The sequence below is a fragment of the Thermobia domestica genome, chromosome 12 (genome assembly GCF_964235325.1).
Source record: "Thermobia domestica chromosome 12, izTheDome1.hap1.1, whole genome shotgun sequence".
NCBI lineage: Eukaryota > Metazoa > Arthropoda > Insecta > Zygentoma > Lepismatidae > Thermobia > Thermobia domestica.
In genome coordinates this window covers 74,384,040-74,406,180 of record NC_137465.1, presented here as the reverse complement: position 1 = coordinate 74,406,180, position 22,141 = coordinate 74,384,040, and the positions used below count along the sequence as shown (strand labels likewise).

Below are 22,141 nucleotides of genomic sequence, written 5' to 3'. Positions count from 1 at the left end.
ATGATATCTTCATTCTGTCAAGTTGTTTATCTCAGTGTGATATATGTATTACCTCTGGACAATATCACAGTAAAACAAAAATTAAATATTAGGAGTGCATCGTACTTTTGGACTACATCTCATTAACCATGGGAAGATTGAGTAGTGTATACTTTAGGATGTAAGTTTCAGCTTAACTTGCATCATACATTCTTAGGATTACAAAAAGGAAATTTGTTCGTTTGCATTTGAACAAAATTCTTAGGATTACAAAAAGAAAAAATAATTTTTCCGAATTCCGGAATTTTTCTAAATTCCGAAATTTTTCCGAAATCCGGATTTTTTCCGAATTCCGGAATTTATCTGAATTCCGGAATTTTTCTAAAATCCGGAATTTTTCTGAATTCCGGAAATTTTCCGAAATCCGGAATTTTTCTGAATTCCGGAATTTTTCCGAAATCCGGAATTTTTCCGAAATCCGGAATTTTTCCGAATTCCGGAATTTTTCTGAATTCCGGAATTTTTCCGAAATCCGGATTTTTTCCGAAATCCGGAATTTTTCTGAATTCCGGAATTTTTCCGAATTCCGGAATTTTTCCGAATTCCGGAATTTTCCGATTTTACTTTCCGGATTCCGGAAAGTAAAAATTCCGGAATTGGCCATCCCTAATATCACCACATCCATTTCACAATTCCCATTATCATGTTTCGAACTCTACTTCTTCAGTACCTAGGTGAAAATACTCCGTCCACTGGCTGAGCAGCAAGCAGCTGGCAGCAGCGACAACTAGCGACACACAGCGGAAGCTCGCGCACTTTCACCACAGGTATTGCCAAGGTCAACCGGTTACGAGTATCTCACGAAGCTATTGCTATTTTAAAACGGAGATTTTATTAACAAACATTTTACATATTTTTATTTTTTTCGACTAAACGCAACACTACACAATTCACTATAAAAAGTTTCACTTGAATAATTAGGGACACTACAATTCAGGTCTTATAGTATACCTTATTACATACTTTTAAGGATAATAGTGACTTTCTAGGTAAAATGATATATTTTTTTAAAAAAATACATGCTTAATTTGAGAGATATGGTCATGATACTAGCTGAATATATTAGTGGTGGGCCAAAGGTTATTTTAAAAATGTTTGCGTTTGTCTGGTAGCAATGTTGCCAGCTACAGAAAATTTTAATTCTGATTTTTTGTGAAAAATTTGGGAAATTTATCCTTTCCCCCCCTATTATTTCAGTGTCTTTGGCTGTATTCGAACCAACGTACCACTGTTTGAAATCATTCGTGGGCTACAAAACGCACCATAGAGTAGCACGATTGGATAATTAGGGAAGCTGGTGAACCGCCATGTATGCTGATTTTTGCTTCTGACGCGTAAGAAGTGTCAAAATTTCATGTGTATTATGAGAGAGAATTTTTTCTTTCTCTCTCTATATGGCAGCCAGCGACTGGAAATTTTTACTGTACCTTGTCAACATACTAAAGAATTCTTTTTAGGTGACTTGAACCCATGTGGCTTCAGTGTTGCCAGCTAGAAAAAAATCTTGAAATTCGGCTAGGGATTTTTCTTGTATATTTTCACCCCTACATTTCTCTCAATAATCCCTTCCGTTGGCAACATTGCCAGTGGCGATGGTCAGGTATTCATTTCAGTTGTAGTTGCCGATGTCGTGGTGTTAACATTCGCCATTGTTAGGAGTTCGGTACACTGTGTGTTCAGACTAGTGTTGTGAAGGCCTGTAAAAAAACGGAAATTTTGGGTTAAAAAAACAGTTTTTTACGGTTTTCCCGAGCTGGGGAAAAAACGGAAATTTTTGGTATTATCAGAATCATCATTTTAGTTAATCACAGAATCATTTTAGTTAATATGTTAAATCAAACATATATTTCGTAGAGATATCTTCATTGTTCTATGTAAAATTCCGGAAATTTTGAAACCATTAGAAAAAATAATTTGTTCGGAAATATTGGCAAAAACAGGAAAATATAGTTTAAAAATTATTTATTGGCCTGATGCTAGTAATCATACTTGCTGTAACATGTCTGCAACATATACAGTGGGAAGTCGAAAATCCGAACTAATTGGGACCACAGGTAGTTCGGATTTTCAAATTGTTCGGATTTTCCAAAATGACCAAGAAAATGCCATTTAGGCTTACATATACTGTACAGTATGTTCTTCTGTCGATACAGTGGTTATTCGGAACATACAGTAATTACAATACAGGTACGTAAGGCTACTTACATTTAATGTTTCTGAAGAACCTGTTTGTACTCAAACTAACACTGTTGTTGTAAGTCACACTTAAAACATAGGCCTAAGAAAAAATAAAAATAAAAATACATGACAAACAATTACATATAAATGAACTTTTGTAAAAACACTGACTTTACATAACGTCGACGAACACGCTATTGTTTGTTTATCGCTAGCGTTAAGACAAAATGTAAGACGCTTCTAGGGACCGCGTTCGGATTTTTGACGTTAACATTATCGACGTCCTACTTACTGTATATACAATGTATTTCGGTAACGGAAAAATATTTAAAGCAACAGGTTTTAAATCTACTTTACACACATATACCGCACAAGTGAGTAAATTTGAGCAGCGAGAAATACATTAAGTGAAACTTCCGTTAGTTATTATTACAGACTAGCAGAATACCCGTTCTTCGCACAGCGAGAATATGTTTCATTTTGGACACAAAGGGCACCAAAACTGTCACCAATGAACTTGTGGAGCCCAAAAGTTGATCAATTTAACATTAATATTGATAATTTTCAATTATCTTTCCATGTCACCAGCCCCCTTAGAGTACTAATGGGGCTGAATTTGTGGATTTAAACGGTATCTTCTGTTCATCTCAGCGAGTATGGATTCGAGGCCATTTTAGATCATGTATATATCTATATCTATCTATCTATCTATCTATATCTATAACTATCTATCTATCTATCTATCTATATATATATATATATATATATATATATATATATATATATATATATATATATATATATATACAGAGGCGGATCCAAGGAGGCTATAGCCCCGCCCCCTTCCTTCACACTCAAGTATACACTGCATAAAATGGGCTTCAATCCTGCTTTACACTGGATAAAACTGTAAACTATGGTTTAGCCCCTCCCTTGATCATATCCTGGATCCGCCAATATATATATATATATATATATATATATATATAATGCTAAAAAAATTAGGGGTTCAGCTGAAATATCACACAAGACCTTAAGATAAGGTATGAATAAGCTTGTGTTTGACTCATATATATCATACAAGAAGGAAAACACGCTTTAAGATACACTAGAAAAATGGGGCACATTCTGGTGTTGGGGCACGGAAAACCTTGTTCACATGGCTCATGACACAAGACGGTTATGTGTGCACCTCTCGAACTGCTCACAAACAGGCAAGGCAACAACACTGATTGTTCCTTAATATGTCATATAATCACTTCGAATAGCCAACAGAGTCTCGCACCTGCGTGGGATGGATTCAATCAGATTATTGATGAGTTCTTGGGGGATGTTATGCCACTCATCCAGAAGAGCGACTTCCAGCTCTGGAATGGTTGTTGGATTTACTGGCCTAGCGGCAATTCGTCTGCCAAGCATATCCCAGACATGCTCAATTGGAGTGAGATCCGGAGAGCATGCTGGCCACTTCATCCGAGCGATACCCTCAGCATCCAGCATCTCATCCACTAACCGAGCTCTGTGAGGACGAGCATTGTCATCAATGAAAAGGAACGAATCACCAATGGCACCAGCCAAGAGTTTTCAGGATCTCATCCCTATATCTCAGAGCCGTCAAAGAGTCATTTCGGATGATGTGGAGCTCAGTACGCCCACCAATGCTGATTCCTGCCCACACCATCAGTCCACCACCATGATACTGGGATCTTTCTCGCACAAACATGGGATTGTGTCGTGTTCCACACTCTCTCCAGATGAAAACACGTCGATTATCAGGCTCCACACTGAATCGAGACTCGTCAGAGAACAAAACATTGCTTCATTCATTGCGTCCCCACCCACGATGTTCCTCCGCCTACGATCATCGATCAACACGGTGTCGTGGAGTTAATGGGACACACACCATAGGCCTACGTGCGTACAGACCACCTTCTCGAAGGTGATTGCGGACCGTTTGAGTGGATATTGTGCGTCATATTGTTGTTCGGAAGGCTCGCGGGAGCAGAGTTGTATTCTGACGCTGGTTTCGACGGGCTGTTAACAAGAGATAACGATCGTCTCTGGCTTTGGTTGCTAATGGACGGCCCTGTCCATGTCTTCTTCGAACACTTCCAGTTGTTTGAAATATATTCCACAATCGGGAAATCACACTTTGTGCCACTCCTATGGCATGTGCCACCTCCCGCTGTGACTGACCATCTTCGAACCTGCCGACAGCCCGCCATGCCAACGATTCTGCCAAATTACGTTGTTGCGTAATTTCACTACGTGGATTTGTGACGCACTAAACACAATGAGAACAAAGGTATCCTGGAGCTGGAATATGTTGGCAGCGCCACACTACAAAGTGATATCTGGTAGCGCCACGTCACTGGTCATGTGCACAGATGTTCCAAACGGTTCATTTTCACGTTGGGCCTTCATGATTTTAATCTGAACTGGACAAGATACAGTGTTCTTACATTATTCGTAAGAAGTTTTACATGAGTTTTCATCAGATTTCTTTAATATATAAGCACGAGGTTGATAGCCTTTCTTAAATTCGTGCCTAGCAAAGGCTTTCCATTGTGAAGATTATATTAGTGAAAATTAAACAAATATACTTTTACAACTTAATGTACATATTACTAAATGTTGAGCTCCCCGTTGCTATGTGGTTAGCGTATGCGCCTTTCTCGAGCGAGGTTTAATTCATGGTAGGAGCTCATGTGTTTCAAATTCAACGTTAAATTGTAGGTTCACGTCTTGTAGAGCTTTGCTCTTGAAAACGAAGCTAAACTATAATCTAATTTAATATTACTAAATATTAAAAAGTAATGACTTACCAAGGTGACGTCAATTTGGCAGTCATCAAATTCATTTTATACTTTCACTTAATTCAGTGGATATTAATATAACAATTACAAGACACACGCGCATATAAATACTCAGAAACAAGCACATACAAACGTACTCATACACAAATATGAACACTTCAAATCTATTTACATGTGGTGGACTGCGCTGCATCAAGCACTGTTATCTTCGTCATCATCTTAACATGTATCTGCATTAGTTGATTCATCCACAGATTTGTTATTTGTACGCATCATTCATTTTAGCATTTTCGGGGGGGTTCAGGGTTCTTTCTTCATTTAAAGAGTCGGTTCTCTGTATTGGAAAGAGAATCAGGGGAGGAAGGGGGAATTTATACTTTATGAATGGATAACATTTTAAGAAATATATACAAAACATGCCGCTTCCGACGCATCACTGAAGCATTTCTTTTAGCGGTGTATTACTACTGGTCCCCTTGACGATCATACTCCCTCCCCTCTCAAGTTGTAAAGTGAGAAGGGACAGAAACATCCCAGATAACCTCACACTCAGGGTTCAGTTGACAATAATAAAACTATGGGTAAGTAAACATCTTGTGCACAGACATGTTTTGCTTATTTTTGAACATTTCTGTGAATTCAACAATACAACAGCGGAAATACTAACTGGTTTTATTACTCCAACCATCGCTTCAACTAAAGGATAATTCCCAACGGTCAGTGAACCATCTAAATTTTCATTCTTTTTCTGTTCTCCAGAGGGAAGAATGAGATTTTGCCAAGATGCTAAAGTCAAGATGCTAGATGCTAAATGGAGTCAATTATGCTAGATCTAGCACCAAGATGCTAGATATGGCGTCACTGGCGGGCTTCGATATCTACAGAAGTTTCTGCCAAAGCATACAAGGAAACAATAGCACAATAGTTTCGATAACATCTGTGTGGTCCTTCGGTAGGCTACACATTCGGTAAGAAGCTCAATCTTAATTGTAAAATTGGTAGGAGGAAAATGTAGTTTGGACTGCAGCCGTGGCCAAAACAAAAGACTCGTAGCCGGCTTGTATAGATAATTGAATTCAAGTTTTCAAGTATCCATTTACTGAATGCTCATATCGTGTATGCATGCATTTGCATGCATTATTTAATGAGTAAATAAATTACACTCAATTAATTATGTCAGTGATAAACGTGTTTATTGGGCAAAAAAACCCTCTCCAAACAATGAAGATTAATCTTAGACTGGGGAAATGGTTATCCTTGTTTCATTATCATTTGGCCATGAAACAAACGCCTTACATATATACAGCCCCTATATACAACTATGTGATGTAATATATAACTCGTAGAGTACGATGCTTTACTTTTTCAAAAATTTCAGTACTTCTAGTGAAATGGAATCTTTAGTTTTACGTCCCACAGTTATGCCGGTTAGGCTAAAGGAGGCGGTGATGAAAAATGAATGAAATTGTGGAATGAAGAAAGTGGGAGAAAATGGGGGAACCCCGAGAAAACCCACGAGTACGATGTTTGTCCACCACAAAGTACACACGGCGCGATCTGGGATGGAACCAGGGACCCAAGCATCGGAGGTGAACGCTCTACCACTGGGCCACCGCGCCCCCACAGTACTTCTAGTGTACTCCTAAAAATGTAATAAAGAACTAATGGCCATGTTTTTTTTAAAAAAAATATTCAATTAGAACTGGACAATTTACACAAAATTTGGAATCGACAAATGAAAAGGGCACATTTCTAACACTTGTGGGTTCGAGATTTCATTGTTGAAACGATTGAAGACAAACATATAAATTTTTCTGTGAGGAGAAACATATACGCGTAAATCTAGTATTTTAATATATAGATAATAATTGGAATAGTTTTATTTTCGAGTGCTATTTTTTTAATATTGAAATTTTTGAACTTACATTTTTCACGTGTTTGAAAAAAAGAGATATCATTATTAGTAAAATTAACCTAATACAAACATTTTAATTTTTTTTAATTTTTTCGGAAAATCGAACTATTTTTTTTTTTAAAAAAAAAAGCAGGTTCAAAATTTCCGGAAATTTGACAACACTAGTTCAGACACACTTGTACTTTGCCCAGCATTAAACTCTGATCTTAGTTCCGACGCAATTCGCTGCCTGTTCTGTTTTACCAGTCAGCCCAGCCTACGATGTCCGACATCTGTAATGACGTGGGGGGCGCCAACCCCTCGACATTTTTACTTCTTTTCCCCTTGGTTTCGCCACTTGTTGAAGACAATCACCACAGCACTCCTCGAACACCTAACAAGTCCTGCAGTTTCCGAAATTCTCGTGCCGAGTGTTTCTGAGTGAGTACTTTCTTCAAAATAATATTAAAAATCATAGAAAGATTTTCGAGACATTCGAGTCGAGAAATACGTTTGTCTCTACTCGTCTCGAATTTACAAAGTGTGTCTCGACTCGAATCGAATTCGAGTCGAGATTCGAGACATGTCTCGACTCGTGCGCATCCCTAGCGGAATCATTCATATTGATAAATTTACTCATTTAAGTTGTCATCGCTACTGCATTAACTCCAGCCAGGTGTTTTTAGTCTTTATATGAAGTTTGATATCGGAGTCGCCACCATGAGCAATATTAATCTCACTTGAACACCGAGTAGAAACTGCTACATGTGGTTTATTGTCACTTTTTTTAAAAAAAAAAAAGAAAAGAAGGGATATTTCTTTCTTAACTCCTCATTAAACGAACACTTACGTTTCTTACCCTTATCACCACTCATGTTTACGAAAAAGAAACAGAACAACAACAACAAAACATTGACCCAAAATTCACTAAACGAATAAACAAAGCTCTACGAAGCAAAACGCACTGCTTAGGTGATAACAAGTGTCAAACTGAATTGAACTGAAGCTGACGATCTGGAGGGGAGAGGCACTGCAGTTGCAAGTGCGGGTCTAGGTCAAAACGCCCACAGCCAAAATCCCCACGCTCAAGAAATGTCAAAACGCCCACACAAACGGTCATAACCCCCACACAAATGGACAAATCTCCCAAACGCACGAACGGTCAAAACCCCCACAGCCAAAACCCCCACACTCAAGAAATGTCAAAACGCCCACACGATCGGTCATAATCCCCACACAAATGGGCAAATCTCCCAAACGCACGAACGGTCAAAACCCCCACAGCCAAAACCCCCACACTCAAGAAATGTCAAAACGCCCACACAATCGGTCATAACCCCCACACAAATGGACAAAGCAGCCACACATAGCAACGGTCATAATCCCCACATAAATGGACAAAACTCCCACACAAATGGCCAAAACTCCCACATGCAGAAATTGTCACAACTGCCACACAAATGGACAAAACCCTCACAAAATCGGACAAATCCCCCACACTCTGAAATGATCGTCATTTCACGTCTTTGTTGCGGCCCTATGACGCCCAAGAAGAATATTTGCAACATCAGTTTAAGTGGAACAAAAAATTTTATTAAAAAGTACAAGGGCAAGACATGCAACCAGGATCATTTCAGAGTGTGGAAGATTTGTCCGATTGTGTGGGGGTTTTGTCCATTTGTGTGGCAGTTGTGACAATTTCTGCATGTGGGCGTTTTGTCCATTTGTGTGGGGTTTTTGTCCATTTATGTGGGGATTGTGACCGTTGCTATGTGTGGCTGTTTTGTCCATTTGTGTGGGAGTTATGACCGTTGGAGGCTATGACCGACTACCAGTGTGGGGATTTTGGCTGTGGGGGTTATGACCGTTCGTGTATTTGGGAGATTTGTCCATTTGTGTGGGGGTTATGACCGATCGTGTGGGCGTTTTGACATTTCTTGTGTGTGGGGGTTATGACCGTTCGTGTATTTGGGACATTTGTCCATTTGTGTGGGGGTTATGACCGTTTGTGTGGGCGTTTTGACATTTCTTGAGTGTGGGGGTTTTGGCTGTGGGGGTTTTGACCGGTTCCCGCAAGTGCAGCCAACCCATTCATTGTTTAAACTAAGAGTCGCGAGAGCTGCACAGCGACGAAAGAATCAATTTAATATTCTTACCGCGTTTAGTTCACAAATACATTTTAAAAATTTTTAGATGAAAAACGAAACCAATTTTGTGATCCCACGAAAACAAAATGTGTTCTCTCCTTTGCGTTATTCAGATTCTCTAAGTAAAAACTCAATGTAAAAAATTTTATTTTTTCCCATCAATTTTTTAGGACATTGGGGGTTTTATTTGGGACGCCGGGATAAAGACCCTAAAATCGGGACTGTCCCGATTTTCTCGGGACGTATGCTCACCAATGTCCTAATGCTCGTCTCTGGTTTCTCAGTGATGGAGACATACCGCCTCTGGGTTTTCAGTGATCAAGACATACCGTCACTGGAAAATGGATGCTAATATACCTTTAATAAATTCATTTTTATACATAATAATTGATGAATTGCTTTGCATGTCAAAGATTTTATTTCTTATATAGAAACAATTTCCAAGTTGGCAACACCATTTTTGTTATATTTCTTCTATCTTTTGTTTATAAAATGAGGTGTCTACGAAGAAGTCCACCCCTTGCTCCTACGCAGGAACTCATGCTGGTTGCAAATAATGGTCACATGACAGAAAAAAATCAGTCATTGGTCCAATCCAAACAAAAGACAGTGTATTAAGGCAACTTGTTTAAACTAAAATCGAAGAATCGTTATGAGTTTGCCGGGACTTCTTTTGTGTTTACCTCAGTACGATATTTACAAGAATACAGTTTATGCAATCAAAGAAATCTGTTATTTTGTTTGTGTTCGGTTATTGTGTGGTGTGTCAAGAATATTAAATTGATGAAGTTTATATACTTTCATTACCTTCCGGGGGTCTGAAATACCTCGGTCGAGTGGGGAGTTCGCGAGTTTACCCGCGAAAAATTGTTTAAAAATTATTTTTTTAAAAATATGTTTTAGAGCAGTTTTGTGTTCTCTATAATCCAACGTAAGAGAACTTTCTTTGATTATTAGTCGCAGAAACTTGGGACCGGGGCCAAAGCCTCTCTCTCCATGCCTCACCCGTAACTATAAAAAGTTCTCCTATGGTTTTGAGTCATTATGTAAATAGAAATGTAATCTTTTGGGCAACATACCATCATTGTATTTCAACATTCAGATAGCCGGTATGTCGAGTCAGAATCGTAATAAAACATACCGCCTCTGCTTTTTTTTTTTTTTTCCACTTTGAAGACTGATCAGCAGTCCATGTTGCATGTTTGCAAGACCATTGGTGTCCTGCTAAAGCGTAGTGGTCCCTTAATCGGCGGTTGCGTCCGTGCAACCCGGCACTAACTGTGTATGTCCTGCAACTCGCGGCGTATTTTCTGGTTGTTGACACAGAATACGCGACAAAACGTACTAGCGACAAAACGTACCACCGACAAAACGTACTACTTACCCTGAGGGCTGCTTGTGAAGGGTTTTCTAAAAACACTTTAAATAATGACAAGCGACAAAACGTACCACTTGCCTGGAGGGCTACTTGCAAAGAGTCTTCCAATCAGCCATCAAATAATGTCAGGCGACAAAACGTACCACTTGATAGGACGGTATATAAGTATATGTATATATATATATATATATATATATATATCGGCCAAAATAAGGTTAAAAGTTGAACAGATTGGTGGTGAGAAAAGTACCGATGCAAGACCAAGACTAAGACTAAGACCATGCCTGCAAGATTCTCGCCAGACCAAGACCAGCAAGAATCTTGCATATGAAATATTTGAATATTTGCTGATTCCCATCACACTTTATCCAGGCTTTGGACCAGAGACGGATAGGTATTATTAGAGGGGCGCGGGCGCTTTCTCCCACAAGTGCCACCAGCATCTCAATGTCACAAATCAATTGCAGTTTTCTTTCTACAGTAAGTCAATAGTATTAACAACTGACAATTAAAACCTGATATTCTTTTATCAGTATATTATTCTGAATTGTTCAAAATATTATATGAAGTTCAAGGAGAACGTATACTATATTACAAAATTAGCAGATGTTTTAGAGTACTAGTTTTTGATGTTACTGTATCTATCACTTTTGCGGGGCCGCGGTGGCTCAGTGGTAGAGCGTTCACCTCTGGTGCTTGAGGTCCCGGGTTAGATCCCAACCCCCGCCAAGTGAACTTTGTGGTGGACAAACACCGTGTGCGTGGGTTTTCTCGGGGTTCTCCCGTTTCCTTCCACTTTCTTCATTCCTCCACCATTTCATTCATTTCTCATCATCACCGTCTCCTTTAGCCTAACCGGCATAATCGAGGGACGTAAAACTCAAAGATTTCTATCACTTTTGCATTCGAAATATATATATATATATATATATATATATATATATATATATATATATATATATATTTTAATAAATCTTTTTCAATAGACATCAACAAAATGTTTTCAAATGTTCCTGAGACATGGTACTCGTTAGCCTATTTTTAATGTATTTCAGTTTATTTCAATTTTGAAAAAAATTCTTTCACATGTTACCTGAGTTACGGGCAAAGTCAATAAACATTTGTATGCTGGAAACCTGGATAAGTATTACTGCACAAATTACAATTCTGCAAAATTAAAAAGCAGCACATTGGACAATTTTGCAATACGTTTTGCATTCGCTTTCCTTGTAAACAAATGTATTTTCTCCTAATTCTGAATCACTTGCACCATCAGCACAGTCATTTTTCCTCGGTTGTGCTCGTCATCAAGACTGTCTTTCAAGGATATCACCGTCCTTCAAAAGTCCAAGAGAATACATTTGTAGTATCCTTGGAAACTTCTTAACTGAAGTTTTTCAGAAAATATGTAAGTTTATCGAAAGGCACGTCTGGAAGTTCTGTTACTTGGTTGAAGTGGCTAGGGTCCAAATAGTCCATAAAGTACATTGCTTCTTGAATCTTGAAGAAATACTCAAAACTACCATGTCCAATATTGTGTTGAATGCTTCGATGCAGTACCTGGTCATTGGATAGAAGCAGCTTCATCTTCATATTCACAGGAAAAATCTTTGTCCATCTCTGGAGGCGAGTTGTCGATAGGTCAATAGAAAAAAAGGAATCACGTTCTAAGTCTTCAAATTTGTTATTGGCCCATTCTGCAAAGCTTAATGCTACATTCTTAATGGATTCAAAATCATTTCTCTACTCTTTCAGTTGGAACAGAGTAGTCTGCACCATCCGATAGGACTACACTAGCAGCACCCTCTATTTGGAGATAGTTTGACAGAGAGGTCGTCACTAGAAATATCTTAAGGAACATTTCTGCTGTCTGAATTGTTTTGAACTTGAGATCTTTTATATATCCTTTCGCTTTATACCTAGCTTTTGGTTTGATATTTTCTGTAGAAGCAATTTTCTTGATTATTATTGTCAACACTATATACAAAGCACTTTTTGGGTTCGAAAAATGACCAAACTTTTTCTGAAAAACAGTGTGTTTTCTACCATCTTGTTTTCGCAATAACTTTAAGATGCCTTTGTTAACATTTGATCTTCCAAATGTACATTCGCTGATAAGACTCACGCATAAATATCGCACAGTCATTCAGCAGAACAATGACACAGAATCAATGCATTTTTTTGTCAGATCACATATGACATGATTAAGTAATGAGCGTAACACAACACGTGTAACTGAGTTTCTTAGTAGTTAAGCGGTTAGCGTATGCGCCTTTGTCGTGGGAGACCTGGGTTCGAGCTCATGTGCTTCGGATTTCCCGTAAATCAGTATGTCCCGTCTCATATACCCTCGCTGCTAAAAGGGCCCTTAAACTCAAAATCAACTGAATCACACGTGTAACTGATCATAGGTGAATTGAAACAATCCGAATATTGTCTTGCATGTTACTTGAGCCATCGGTTGAATTTCAAATACACTTCTTAATATCAAAGTTCAACTTCTGCAGAATTTCCAGCAGTAAACCGCAAAGACACCGCCTGTGGTAGATATGCATTTTACAATGACAACAATACTTTGTTTAACAACCATTTTAACAATATACCGTAAAACAACAGAGCACTGGCCTGAAACTACTATATCTTGAGTAGTGTCTAATAGAACAGAAAATATTGAAGCTTGGGAGACTTCTTTCGAAATATCTTCTCTGATAAGTGTGCTGATAGCATTCAAAACATAATTCACCGTGTTTAGTAAAAGTTATGCGACCACTATCCTGCTTACTTCCTCGTATATGACTCTTTTCGGTGACCTTATCTAAATTACTTTTAAGCGGAAGATCAAATTTGCTTAAGAAAGGAATAATATCCAAAAAGTTTCCATGATCTATAGCTGTTGTCTTTCAGTTTATAGTCTGCTACATTTCCTCTGTAAATGAGCCCTTTTTTACCAATGAGTTTCTGCACTTTGACAACTCGATACATTGCCTGTCTGTTCTTCTCAACCTTATACTGTCGTTGTTTTACCTGCTCATGAGGAAGTAGTTTCTTAACATGAAGTAGTACGTTTTGTCGCTGATTAAATATCCGAAATGTTTTAATTAGTCCATGACAGGTTATAATTTATATAAGTAATACGTTTTGTCGTGTAATAAATATCAGAAATGCTTTTATTAATCCATGATAGGTTGTCATTTATGACAGGTCGTCAAAAGCGGTACGTTTTGTCGCGAAAATTCAAGTGGTACGTTTTGTCGGGACACCGTTGACACAGGCTGTGGGGAGGGGAGGGCTGCTTAAATTTTTCCGTCACACGACGATTCTAAGTGATAATCCTCTTTAATCTTGGCGGGACTTTATCACTGAGGGTTTTCTTCTGACCACTGTTCTTCGCCGACGTGGTTTTGCCATAAACATTACAGTTGTCATTACCTTCCCTCGCGACACATCGAACACAATTATACCTTCGTCATGCTCGCGCCACATAACTGAGCGCGAACAATTTGCCCCTCTTTGAAATCAGAGTTCGTCCATTTTTCATTACCGCCTGCTTATTTTACTGGACAATGCCATTATTCTGCTCCTCACGTAATAGTTAGTTTTCCTGACACATCACCACCAGAACCTCGACACTGCGGGATTCCCCTGACCATTGCCAATCAGGGCATGACACTTTTTTCATTAAATCATTAGATATATATACGAACACAAATGTCCTGTTGGGAGCTCATGGTGTTCGGATTTCGTGTCTCATATAGGGTGAGTTCGCCAATAGTCGACCGCTGAAAAAAAATCTTACTTCCAAGCACTTATAAAGCGTGATGATTTCATAGTATTTGACAGAAGTGAATTATTTGCTTTATTTGGGTTCTTTTTTACCATGCCTGTGTTAACTGCTCACTTTTAAAATTTTGCAATGATATAAAAATAGATTTTACGAAAACTCATCAAAATTCCCACTTGTCGACCATCATCGCTCAGTAGTCGACCGCATTCATGCTATTAGTCGACCGCTCGCAATTTCTATCGTTTCTATCACGTAGAAGTAATTGATTGCCTTAGGTGATATTTCGAAATTGTATTATTCGCGAGATTTAAACTTGACAAAACGATTATAAAGATTTTATTTAATTTTCAATAAGGTTTTCTCCTTAGTGATTATAAATGAAAGAATCACGCTATTAGGATTTGGTACCTAGCTATTTTATTTGGAATAATGGATTTGAATATTAAATAGATCTTTCACGTGAAACAAGACTTCTCTCCTCCGTTATATGCACACGTTATCTTATCACTTATATTACGGTTTTACAAATCCTAAACAAAGTACGAGTCTCTAATAATTTAGAAAATCATAAGTGTTCACTTTTCTCCTGTATGAAATATGTTTCTCTCCGGTGTCACTTGAGCACATCGAGTTATCTTCTCATAATGATAAGGTTTCTCTCCTCTGTTATTTGAGCACTTCGAGTTATCTTCTCATATATGATAAGGTTTCTCTCCTGTGTTACTTCAGCACATCGAGTTATCTTCTCATATATGATAAGATTTCTCTCCTTTGTTACTGCAGCACGTCGAGTTATCGTCTCACATATGATAAGGTTTCTCTCCCGTGTTAGGTTTCTCTTTTGAGTTACATGAGCACATTGAGTTATCTTTTCATGTAATAACAGTAAGTTCCTGATTGTTTATTCAAATCATTTATATGATACAATCTGCGCACAGGAACAGCTTATCTGCAAGTTCTTCCCATGTATACCCAGATAATTCGGTACACCGAAGATGGAACCATTTATCACAATGATCGCAACCCACTGGTTTATCTTCACTTTCCAAAGCAAAATTGTTTATTATCACTCCACATCCTGCGCATATGGCTCCATCGCCGTAATCAATTACATCTTCTTCATTGTGATGTTCTTCTACAACAGCAGTGGTCGTCGTCTTCGATCGTTTCTTTGGATTTTCCAGTTTGTTGCTCTTTTTTGCTGTTCTTTCATCCCTTTTGCGTTTCTTTTCCTCCTCTAGTTTCTTCTGTTCTTCTTGTTTTGCAGTCAGTGCGCGGCGATATTCTTCTGAGCCAATTGCAAACGGTATCTTCTCTACCTTCTTCTTAGGCTTTTTGACTGGACTCTTAGGCCAGAACAGATGCTTTTTAAAAGTTGGCGTTATACATATTGGTCTGATAGTTTTAGGGGTTGTTGCGATATTCTTCTGACTTGATTCACTTGGTCCAGCAACAGCATCGCTTTCAACGTCCCTTGTTTCTTGCTGTGCTTCTGGTATAGAAACCAGAGCTTTAGTAGGAGGTTCTTTGAGAGAATAAGTATCTTGCTAAATATCTTTCATAGGTTCAGTTTCATTCAGTGTAGTTGATGTGTTTCCTTCTCATTTGATGGCACAAATTCTGGAATAGACGCTTCCTTCCTTCCTTTCTTATTAAAGGCCTCTCTGATTCTGTTGTTGGAGCAGACATAACTGATTCCTTGTTTGGTACAATACTAATTTCCTCTTTCTCTTGTGCTGCAATGGCGTCGAATTCCTCAGGTTTCGTTGGTACAATAGATGTTATATTCACTCTGTTTTCAGTTGTTGCACTTGGATTGCCTTCAACAGACAATGACTGGAGAAGATCATTTAGTAAATCCTTTCCAACAGTGAGAGTAGCTTGAGACAAGTGTTCATTGTTGCCATCAACTACAGGGATTTCACCAACTGCAACTTCGTCATCTAATGGTAAGTTGGCACTTTTAACATCAGTTTGTAGTGCTTCGTCCATCGGCTTTTCTGCTGGAAGTTTCAAAACTTCAAGAACTGCGTTGAAGTCAACCACAGCCTTTTAAAGTTCATCCTTGTACACAGAATAACTTTTCTTGCAGTACGAAGGTCTTCTTCACTAACATTTGGCTGAGTGGAAGTACTCTCTATGTTTTTGCATACACTCTTGATGCATTTTGTGTAGTCAACAGCGTCCGGATTCAAAGGATACAGTCCACATTTGCGAAACCCATTCTTTATTGTTGACGGTGTTGCTGCTGTTGCTAGAACCTCTGCAATAAGTGGTGCAAACTGAACTCCATGTAATTTGTCTAAAACTGTTGTCTTTGGCACACCAAACCTTTTACAGGCATCACGAACTGAAAATTGTTTTGTTCTTACAGCTTATAAGGCGCACAGTATATCAAATTCCGAATAGCGGAAAAATTTTCTTTTATATCCCGGAGCCCGAATAGCGGAAATCTGTCAAAAATACATAACATTTAAAATACTTTGCCATATTTCTAACAACAAAATGCATTGCTATATTACAAAGCAAAAAGTAATCAAGAATATATTAACAAAAGTTGTTTTTCAATATTGATACTCTTAATATTTCAGTGTTCTTCCCGAAAGCAGGTTCTGACCTGAAAAAAACCTGAGCCGAGTGAATCGATATTTTTTATTGACATTAATCGGATGATGATGACGTCGCAAGGACGTGAGACCTAGAGTTTAACATGAGCTCCGAACCAATTGTATTCCCATGGAAAATTGAACCCAGGATTTTATTACAAAGCAGCATACTTTAACACTTACTTGAATTTTGTTGAATTTATTTATGTCCTTTAAGCATTTGTGGCACAGGACGAGATAGGGGAGGGTGAAGGATGAGGAAAGGTGTCGGCCAGAGCCTATTATGTAGGTAACATCATGACATGCGCCTGGTATAACTGACAAAACCCCTAAGAAACCTGTTAGAAGGGCCGGCATTGGGGTTTCAACCTGCACATCTCTCCATTCCCAATTCGTAATCCAGCAGGCTAGGCACTGGACAACGTGTCTGCTACATGCCTCAAAGAAATTATTATTATTTCTCTCATTCAGAAAGACGTGGTAGACGCACAGGAAACCCTTCTTGTTCTCGTTTGTTTGCTTGTTTCTTTGTTTATTATGGTTTAACGTCCCTTCTTAGGATCAAGACTATGTAAAGACGTGGACCTACAGTTTACAGTAATATTCGAACCGCTTTAATTCGTTCTATGCTCTCCCGCTTCGAATTGAACCCGGGACACAGAGCACCAAAGGCACGGTTGCTATCCATTAGACCAGCGAGGAGGGCTTCTTGTTTCCGTGTAAAAAAACTTGGTTTCACATTGAAATAGTAGATCGTCATAAAAAGAAACTTTAAACTAAGTTACTGAACAAATTCCAGTCAGCAAAACGCGAAACATAGTATGAAACAGTGCGGTCGACAGGTGGCAAGAAATATTCCAATGGTCCACCAACACGAGAAACAGGCGGTCGATTTTTAGAATATGTCACGTAATCAAAAATTTTATACATGCATGTTGAAGAACAGACCTTAATACCAAACAGGAAATAATTTGAAGCAATTTGGTGCACTCTCAAATAATCCAATAATCGACCACCCTTGGTCGACAATTGGTTTGTATGGGAAAGAAAAAATGCCAAATTCCGACCATATTTTAACATGTATTTTTTCATTTAATACTATCCAGTTATTGACAAATTATACTGTACAGTTTCTAGAATAACTTAGTTTTGTAACAAAAACATTTCTTACCTCACGTACTATCTATATCCTCAGAAAAGCGAAAAATAACAGGTGCACAAGATTCCCATTACACGCTGTCGTAAACTGTGCACCTGAGTCGTAATTCTACAGATACGTCGAAATTTATCGGTGAAAGACGACCAGCTGGGCAAGGGAGAGGCAAACAATGATTGTCATTGGTGGTATATGATGCAAGCTTTATCGCGAATCACTTTCCGCTCCAAAAGATCACTACATATATTTTATATACACAATAGTAAGCAAAAATGGTCGACTATTGGATGGCGGTCGACTATTGGCGAACTCACCCTAGTCTCGTTACTAAACGGGGCGGTAAACCCCAACTCAACCAACTAACTAATGAAATGTTTACTTGTTGAACGAAAAAGTCTACATTTTAAATACATGCAACTGCCATTAACGAGTGATATATATATATATATATATATATATATATATATATATATATATATATATATATATATATATATATATATATATATATATATATATATATATATATAATATAATAAGCATTACACAGTTCTCGTTATTATTTTATGAGAATTGAAATACAGATGTTCCGAAACATTGTTTGGTTTCACAACGCTAAACGCAAAGGGCTAGATCAACATTTTTGTCTCTTCGTATAAAGCGTTCACCTCCGGTGCTTGGGGTCCCTGGTTCGATCCCAGATCGCGCCGTGTGGACTTTGTGGTGGACAAACACCGTGCTCGTGTGTTTTCTCGGGGTTCTCCCGTTTCCTCCCACTTTCTTCATTCCACCATTTCACTCATCTCTCATCATCACCGTCTCCTTTAGCCGAACCGGCATAACCGTGAGACGTAAAACTTAAAGATTTCATTTCATTTCATTTCATTTTTGTCTCTTCGTAAAATAAGTATGATGAACATTTACTTTCTTTCTTCACAATGAGCAATACGCAAAAACCTCAAGACTCACTCAGTTACCTGTGGTTTTCCTGAAAGCGAAACGTCACATAGGAAACAAGATCCTTCGATATGTGAGTCATTCCGCTCAGGGTTAGTCGTGTTTTTACCAATTTCGTGTGACTTGGGCGAAATAATACTTTCTTTCATTTCTATAGACTCAAAATGCAGTCCCATCAGAACTTCATAACGGATAAAGGTCTCAATATTACTTAAATTTGTTTTGTTAAATTATGAAGATGTCTAAATAGTCGAACAGATCCAGTTTGTTTGGGCTACATGATTTTTTTGTTTTGTTTTTCTAAATATGGATTCATCCAATATCCACTTGTGAAATTAAAGTTTTAGAAATCAAATGAATACAACATTGAATATTCAATTCTCGGTAGGAGAGCTAATAATAATAATAATAATAATAATAATAATAATAATAATAATAATAATAATAATAATAATAATAATAATAATAATAATAATAATAAATTCATAATAATTCATTTTCATTAATCATCTGTCCCCTTTTGCCTAAAGTGAATGTGCGTGGGACGTCAAACTAGAATAAGTATAAATATTACAAATCCTAACTTAACATATACTCGAAATTACTACAGATTTTTTTTCATGGCGTACTGTTTCATACTTGTCACTGGTTTGGTTCAGTGATTAATTAATTCATTAATTGAAGCTTAACATAGAAGCATCAAAATTTTATCTATACTGGAAGCATAAAATCAATCATTTTGAATATTTTTTTTAACAAAATGATGACTTAACAGATTAACATTTATTTGTTTGTTTCTATTATTTAGGCTTGAGTTAATTTATTATTATTTTGAGTTTACTTGAATTTGTTATTTTCTTACACTTTGATTTATGTAGTAAAGATGATAACATTTTATATTCCTTAGAATTCAGGAATATAGTAGTATGATACACAAATTTATCATTTCTTCTTATTGTCTCTATGAAGTTCCTACATTAAGCTTTCGATTTAAATACAAAATTCGATGTAGTTACTTTTATTAAATACATATTAATAAAATGAAGTACACTTGCGCCAGGCGTTTTCGCCGTAAAGCCTATTATAACGGTCAAACACAACATTTTCTTTATTTTATTCATGAACAAACTGTCTTTCTGACATTTCAAACAAACAAAGTTTGTTTCCTGCAAACCCGATTCACAGACCCACTTTTATAATGGAAATTTTGAGTCTGGGTTTTGATTCCATTATACTTAGCAAATTGACCTTTTTGTCATTTGGTTGTTAGTGGTAGCCTGGTACTGTCTACGTATCTATCCTCTTAACGTGTTTGACTTCCTTACTTCTACAGAAAATTCCTTTCCTAATGTCGAATCCTAATGTGACAATCTCCCCTAAATAGCTTATAATACACAAATGCATTTATAGGTTTCAAATCCATAATTCCATGGTATCAGTGAAAAATTGTTGCCTTCATTTCATTGATCATAAGCTTTTTGATAGAAAATTCCTGTCAGTCGTAAGACACCATGAAGATACAATGGCTCTGTAAAAGTATTTAACTTTTCAAGTGAAATTAACCAACTTGAATTTTACACAATGTTTGAACTTTGACTTCGTGCATTTCTTTATTTCTTATCATAAGTATGTAAACATTGGATTGTATGCACTGAATGCTCCGTCCGAAGGCCAAAGGAGACGGATGATTAAATAAAAGTGATAGTGAAAGAATGGGTGGGATGAGAATGTAGGAGATGACAAGAAAATTCCGATAGAACTCATCGACACGATGTTGTGACCTATATGTAAAGATACATTATTTGTATTATATATATATATAGCAATTTCTTGTGTTGTAATGCATTAATTCTAAAACACATTACTTTCTTTACAGAGTTAAAGACAAACTACCTTCAGGGAGAGCATTCGTTTGTCTGGATTTGAAGGATATTCCTCAGATAATGCAACAGATTTTTACCTCCTCAATACTTAATACAAGATGATACAACTGTAGTAAAATATAATTGAATAAATTGATATCAGCAGTTGTTGTTGTGGTTTATTATCAAAGTTGTTTACAAATATAAACCTTTTATATTATATTCTCCCAGTTATTATAAGTTTCCTTTCACTTTTAGGTATGAGAAGTAGGTGGCGCCACTTCCGGTAAAATTCAATTATTAGGTGGAATGGGTTGTGATTAAACCATAGAACAGTATCAAGGTAGATTAATTTTGGAATTGTACCTACAGGTGGCAGGGGAAGCCTGTTTGCTACGTGTCATTGCATTGAATTGCATGGAAATGTTGAATATTCTTTTCGAGTTTATTCGAAAGTTAGAAAATGTGACATACCATTATGTTTTCCGGAGCCGCTCAAACACTACTTATACGATGTATATACAACCGTTTTTTCATATCGATCATTTCAAAACTCAAATTTCAAAAGTGAAATGCGTGTCATCATACAGGTACACAGTGTTGAATTCAGTCATTTTCACCCGGGGGGGAATATGAACTCCTCGGGGGAGAGGAGCTTGGGTGAAGTAATTTCTACATTTTGCGATTGAAATTTTGAGAGTTTCTCCGGGAGGGAATGAATTTTCTTCGGGGGAGAGATTCCCCCCGGGCTACCACCTGAATTCATCCCTGCAGGTACATATATAAATGTATTCTCTGTGACCGTAAACACGCATTAGTGAAATAGCAGCTCCCTACAAAAACGTTAACTCGTGCCGACGTGACAAGAAAGTCATGAAATGACGTTTCCACATTATAATATAATTTAGAATGTCCAACTGTGATAACGAAGAAACCAAAAGAGACAGAGAAATGAAACTTTGCACGCAGCAACTGGAGAAACGAGGACACTTGCCCATGTATTAACGAATATTACTGGATAGACAGTGTTGCCAACCCAAGAGAGTTACCATAAACTGGGATTACTTGGAAAGTTTATATATATACTACCCCTTGTTATTTATTGCAATTAATTTTTCATCTTCTTGTGATGTTTCTAGAGCTTTTCCTGCAGCCACAACAAAATTTTACTGAAGCTGAAGCCTCCCAGTAGCCAAATTGTGATGTTTCGAAATAGCCCCGGTTTTGGGGCTACTTGGAAAATATATATCTTTTCATAGTAGTAAGAGTTGTGTGAAAGTTGGGACTATTTGGAAAGAACCACTTGCAAGATCACACTTTCCTG

General features: G+C 37.5%; 1 protein-coding gene across 3 annotated transcripts in view; it reads left to right on the top strand.

Moving 5' to 3' along the window:
• The window catches only part of c12.2 (von Willebrand factor A domain-containing protein c12.2), a 1,756,568-nt gene extending 1,735,589 nt beyond the window's left edge, over positions 1–20,979 (top strand). For all 3 annotated transcript variants that reach the window (XM_081733805.1, XM_081733806.1, XM_081733807.1), the window contains exon 34: positions 20,832–20,979. In XM_081733805.1, the coding sequence (XP_081589931.1) occupies positions 20,832–20,940 (109 nt within the window). In that variant the 3' untranslated portion in view covers positions 20,941–20,979. The remainder of the gene's footprint in view (positions 1–20,831) is intronic.
• Positions 20,980–22,141: the final 1,162 nt, after the last annotated feature.